General features: G+C 36.3%; 1 protein-coding gene across 1 annotated transcript; it reads right to left on the bottom strand.

Moving 5' to 3' along the window:
- Positions 1-320: 320 nt before the first annotated feature.
- On the bottom strand, positions 321-4883 carry LOC141846956 (D-3-phosphoglycerate dehydrogenase 1, chloroplastic-like). Its single transcript, XM_074734969.1, has 3 exons — positions 4734-4883; positions 1281-1376; positions 321-1202 (listed from the first exon to the last, which is right to left on the bottom strand). The coding sequence occupies exons 1-3, from the start codon at positions 4881-4883 to the stop codon at positions 531-533; spliced, it is 918 nt and encodes a 305-aa protein (XP_074591070.1). The 3' UTR covers positions 321-530.
- Positions 4884-6386: the final 1503 nt, after the last annotated feature.

The following is a 6386-nucleotide window of genomic DNA, read 5'->3' as shown; positions in this document are numbered from 1 at the left end:
GTCATATGGAAACTGTGATCTTGTCCCTTCCTTTCAAAGGGCTTTGATTGGAGATTTTTGTTGTTGTCTGGCTTGAAGAACTTTTGTTGTCTGACTAGTTGGAGCTGAAATTGGCTTGCAAAGAGATTTAAATTCCTCCCTGTTGATATTCAACCGGGCAATTCAATTGAGGTAAACTTGTACTTACATTGGTAGAGAATAATGAATGAGCTACTGCACCTCTTCACTGGCCACATCTGCAAACATCAAGCGATACAAATATGATCGTGCAAAGATAACCTCAAGGAAGAAACACCTTCTTCAAGAATCTCATCGTAACCAAGTTGCAAGTCGCTTACAGCATAAGTATCCGAAAACTAGGTCAGAAGATTCTGAAAAGTATTATATAAACCAACTAATGTTGCAAGACTCCACATGCTTGAAAAATGCAATGCATAGCAAACAGGCAACCATGGTGGCCACTCCACCAAAGTAAGCATCATTGTATCAGCAGATGCTGCTTGAATGGAAAAATTAAAGCGGACTGCCACCTATAGTTTCAGGAAAACGAATTCTTCAATTGCCGATGTCTCTCCAATTTTCTTCAGAGTTTCCTTGTTGGGCTCCTCGTCAACACCAATAGCCATTATAGCCTGTTTCCTTGGTGCAGTCCTGCCTACATTCATAAAGCTAATATTCACATTCTGTTCCCCGAGAATTCTTCCCACCCTACCGATATTACCGGGCTGATCGATGTTCCGGCACAGTATTACATTCCCTTCGAGGCTCACATCCACACTGAAAGACCCAACAAGGGTGAGGCGGGGTATGCCATCTTTCACTCTTCCTTCCACTGTGATATCACCAGCATCCGACAAGGCACTGGCAAACTTGGACTCAACATTAGATAGGTGGATCTGAATTGAATCTAGAGGAATCTCAGGAGAGGTGTCACGGAAAATCCTCTCTTCGCTGATGCGAAGACCTCTTTGCTTGGCTGTATAATCTGCATTGACAATATTGACAAACACGCTGGATATAGGTTCAATGATCCCTTTAGTGATCATAGCACGAAGAATCCTTGTGTCCAAGTCATCAGGATCTCGAGCAGATGTGTAGACAACTTTAATGCCCTTGATACCGGTTCCCCCAGCTACTAATTGGACAGCTAGCCTGCCAAGTTTCTCAGCTAGGATAACATAAGGGGCTAGCTCAGACAGGACCTGTGATAAAGAACAATGTCTCAGGTTCGCTTGCAATGCAAAATGGAAAATTTATGGAGACCTATTGCAAATAATCACCTCAGCAGGAACCATGGGAGCATTCACAGCAGTGGCAGCTAGTTCACCATTCAATGCCCCAATAACAGCCTCTGCTATTTCTACAGCAACACCTTCCTAAGAATATTGACCACATAGATGATCATGACCATAAGTCAAAAGACGATATTTTTGAAATACCAACTAAAATTTATCTACTGATCTTATGAATCTTCGCTACTTGTATCTTATTCAAGTAAACTTCTGAAGAGGAGATTATACAAAATGCTTCTGCTACATATATAGACGGGAAAATACCACAGCTACTGATGCAGTGAAAGTTGAGTCTTGAAGACATAAATCAAATAATGGACTGTTGAGTGATAACCCTAAACCAGGTGTCACGATAGGGCTTCAAATTAGAATTTGTAAATTTTATCGAAAACCCATAATAAATTCAAATAAATGAAGTATAGGGGCCTCGAGTCGTATTTTTCCAAGGACTAGTAGAAACTTGTTTAATTCGAGCTTACGTGTCGTTATTTTTGGGTTTTTCAAATATAGATGGGGGTTTTGATGTTTTCAACGAAATGTAAATGAAAAAATCATTAAATGAAATAAAATGCAAGTTTACTAACCTAGAACTAAACTATTGAAACAAAATATCAACACTACCCTAAAAATGCAAATCAACTCGATTCATGGAATTCGAATTCAACTGATGCTTATGAATTTAAATTGCAATTCTCAAAACTCTAACAAGTGATTAAAATCAGCAACTAAAATATAAAATGCAATGTAAAACAAATTAAGCAAGATCCTAAGGAAATCAACAAACTAGCACTAAGGGAAAAGTTAACTAAGACAAGAATTGGAATTATAACGAAACCAACCTAGCTTGCAAACCACAGATGCAATCTCACTATCTCATGCAATTATCTAACAGATGCAACTAACACCTAAGCTGAATAAACTCAATCTGATAAACTTGATACGGAACAGTATCAAACTGAAACTCAACAGTAATCGAAGAAACAAAATTCAGCCGGATGAATGCAACTATTGAAATCAGAGAATTCAACAAGGAAATCAACTAAGAACTCCAAAACAAACTAATTAAGAATGATGAATTATTCAGACGAATTAAATTAAGAAACATTGCTGACTGTTAAATGTTCAGAAACAGAAAAAAAAATTAACAGAACAGAAACTGATAAACGATCTTCAGATCTTCCCTTTCCTCTTGATTGCCTCTTTGCCGTCACACAAAGTCCAATCAAAGACTAGAAATCCCAGAAAAACATCTCATTAGCTCAGCTCAGCTTTGATCTAAATCAGATCCGATCAACGCTGTAACAGAATCCGAACCAGCGCCGAACAGAGCAATTCCAGATTCTGGAAATCCAGCCAAACTTCTCCAAATTGCTTGCAATACGATGCTCGAAAACCCTCTAGGACCTTTGGAGAACCCCTCCTCACGACCTTGATTGCTCCGATTGATGAAACTTGAAGAACCCAGCTGAAACACCGCGGCGGAACCGAGCTCTGGCGAGACCCTCACCAGTGCCCACGATCGCGAATTACACCAAACCGAGGTTGTAGATTGCCTTCTGAAATCAGGAAATTAATTTGGAAGGAAAAGATCCGGAGTTCTGGCCGCGCGAGAGCGCTGAAAAACAGGAAAACGCGAGGAAGGGGACGGCGCTACAGGGTTCGCGATCTTCAGCTACAGGGTTTCTTCTCTTTATAACTGAAATTTGAAAGCACTGTTTAAACCGGACCGGGTTCATGGTTAGGTGCCGGTTCATCCCTGATTAAGGCCGGTTCAGCTTGATTTAACTCTGGTTCAACTTCAATTTGGCTCTGGTTCAATTCAAATTAAACTTTAGTCTTGATTTTGAAGTTTGATTCAAAAGAATTGATCAATTTTGGCTTGACTCGATCCAAATTAGCTCGATCATGGCTCCGCTTGAGTCCTACAAAGAGTTAAGCCCAATTAATATCAATTTAACCATCAAAATTACATAAATTATATCAAACATCCAATTATACCACATACCACAAATGCAATCAAATTATATCGATTAAGCACTTAATTGTTCACATAAAAACCCAAATTGAACCAACAAAAATACCATAAAATCCTGGCCTATCAAATTCCCCCACACTTAACCTTGTGCGTCCCGCTTAAGCCGAAACAATAAAACTAAGAAAAACTCCTTTCATCGTACCCCCTTAGATCATCCTCAATCATAATTAGAAAAACTATTGAAAGAAAGTTATCTAGGATTATTAAGTATCAAAAATCCAAGCCATGAATTAGGCCTTTGTTCTTGGCTAACCACCTAGCAAATTTCATCCTTCATGATTAATTGAGATAAATGTATCACACTAATGCTCACAAGGTCAGTAAATAATTTTAGTGGCTCTCATCCTAAATGCTAAGTCATGATCAATGTAGGGTGGAGCTCACTCAAGCAACTCATGTTTCATGCTTTCCATAGGCTTGCTTGCTATCTACTCTCCACTAGCATTCTTGAATTGGAATCCACAAATATTAAGGTTTATCGAAGATGTAGAGAAATCATGAACTGAAACAAATGAAATGCAATTTTTGTAGAAAGAAAATTTCAAAGAAAAGTGCTTGAAAGGAAATGAGTGATAGTGGTAGATATGGATACAACTAAATGCTAATCAATGACTTCTTGCCCTCTTTTCTATTTTCTTTCTTTTGTAACATATTTGTTTCTGTTTGTTCTTCAAATCCATGAAAAATTTCTGATCTAAACCCTTGTAATTCCTCTCCTTGATACATTCTCCTCATCCTTCTCCATTTTGCTTCAATATTGCCACATATTTGCCATCCTTCGTTTTCCCTTTGAAACTAAACCAAGTTCTTTCACATTTAAGTTTCACAAGAGCTAAGAAATAGCAACCAATCATCAGCTATCAAAATTCACAGCACATGAAACTGAAAATGCAATGTATCATTTGCACAATCAATTTTAAAAAACCATTCAAAATCCAAATGATACTTTTTTTGTTCTCTCCATTTTTTCACTGTTTTTCATTCATTCTTTTTCCATCATGAAAATTGATTACTAATGCTTATCATAGCACAATTTCCCTGCAATCCGAGCTCAAATCAGTGCTCAAACAATTTTCAAAACCCAGCTGGAAAATAACTGAATTTCTGTAATTCCTGTTTTTCTGAAATTCTTTTCTTCCTGCTGTTCTATTTTTTTTCTTCCACTGTTTCTTCCAATTTCTTGCTTGATTTCTATTTTACATCAGACTACACTTTCCTTGCAATTCGAATTCAGACCATTCACTGAAAAAAATTCTCAAAACCAGCTGTAAAAATTCAAAAACAGAATTCTGTTTTTCCTGTTTTTTTTTCTCTGCATTCTTTTTCTTTTTCTTTTTCTGATGTGATTCTGCTGTACTCCCCCACACTTAAACATTTGTCTTGTCTCAGACAAATCAAAACAATACCAGAATCAAGAATCTACCATTTTCCATCATTTCCCAGCATTTATGCCAAACCTTTGGGCCAAAATCCAGCATGTTCAAGATTCCAGCATTTGTTAGCCTCTTTGTGCCAAATCTGAAAAACCTTAAGAGCTGAAACCATTCAGTTCCCATCATGAAACATAATTGATAATGCAATTAACCCTTCAAAGTTAGCTGCTGAGCTTAAACAGAAATTATATCTGTTTCTGTAACTTTTCCAGTTCTGTTTCTTAAAGCCTCCAACTGATATGAAAATATCCATGTATCATGTACCCAGTCCAATTCTACTTCTTCAATTACCTTACAATTGGTGTATTGAATGAAGTTCAAACAAAACAATTCAAAACTTCTTAAGGCCTCTTGATAAACTTCTTAAACTTTTGATACATATCTGTTTCCTGATTTTTATTCTGTTTTTTTTTTTCTGAGGTGCAGCAATTCGAATCTGGTTTGTACCCCTGAATATCACAAATCAATCCTATTTCTTCAAATGGGTTTCAATTGATTAAATGAAAACAATCCAAGTAAAATCATTCCACCAATTTCACTAGGTTATCACAGATTTTTTTTTTCAATATCACACTGTTTTTCCAAGAATTCAGCCATGTTTCACTTTTATTCCTCATCAATAGCATTCCTTTAAACACCTTTTAGATGCACAACATTTAAACCTCAGTAGAATGTATCACAACCGGTCACAAGGGCTATAAAAATTCAAAATTGATACAAACACTTTGTTCCCTAATAGATTTTTCAGAATCTGAAAATACGAGGTTATTTGAGCCAATCCAGGTTAATTTCAGAATGTGTTTTCTCCACTGTTTTCTCTGCATCCCACTATAACTCTAGTTTCTGAATTCAGAATATCAATCTTCGGCCTCAGATTTGAGAAACAAAATTTGTGCCATCTCCAATTATGAAATCTCCATAATTATATCAACATTCAATCAAATCCCATTTCAAATCTTTTTTCCATTTGCTAAAGTTGCTCTTGATTTTTTTTTTCTGAGCATATCTCTTTATTTTAAGTTTCCAGAACTTCACCTCATGAATTTCATACTTTAAAACAGATTTAATTTGAAATTCAACCTTGTTTCAAATAATTTGGCACAAACAATCACCTATTGACACACTTTTCTCCTTCCTTCTTTCATTTTGCTCAAATTCCACCAACTCTCTGATTTCAAACCATTGACACGTGATCATAATATTTTAACTCATACAATTCCATAAAATCCAAAAACTCAAGCTATGAATTGAATGTATCAAGAAAGTTTCAACATTTTCAATGGCTTGATTTTTGGGTTTGAAACTTGGAGAATTTGTCTTGGATTTGGATTTCATTTAGTCCTCTACTGAATGTGTTTTGTTTCCCATCCAATTCAGATCAGAAATTTCGGATCTTAACATCCAAAATTTTGCACCAATCCAAAAACCTGCACATGATTTCCAAAAACCTGCACATGAGGTTTATAACCCTTTCAACTTCTGTATTTCCCAAAATAAAAACACTTCTCATTCCTTAGTTAACTGATAGAGAACCTCCCATGCTTTACATGCTAAGAAAACAACAATATTCGATCAAAATAGCCTTGGCAACATTGGATTTCAGATTTCTTGTACACTTCTTGATAC

The sequence above is a fragment of the Curcuma longa genome, chromosome 16 (assembly GCF_044706935.1).
Source record: "Curcuma longa cultivar G26 ecotype Majalengka, Jawa Barat chromosome 16, ITB_CL_G26_1.1, whole genome shotgun sequence".
In the NCBI taxonomy this organism is placed as follows: Eukaryota; Viridiplantae; Streptophyta; class Magnoliopsida; order Zingiberales; family Zingiberaceae; genus Curcuma; species Curcuma longa.
This window is presented reverse-complemented; position numbering and strand designations above follow the sequence as displayed.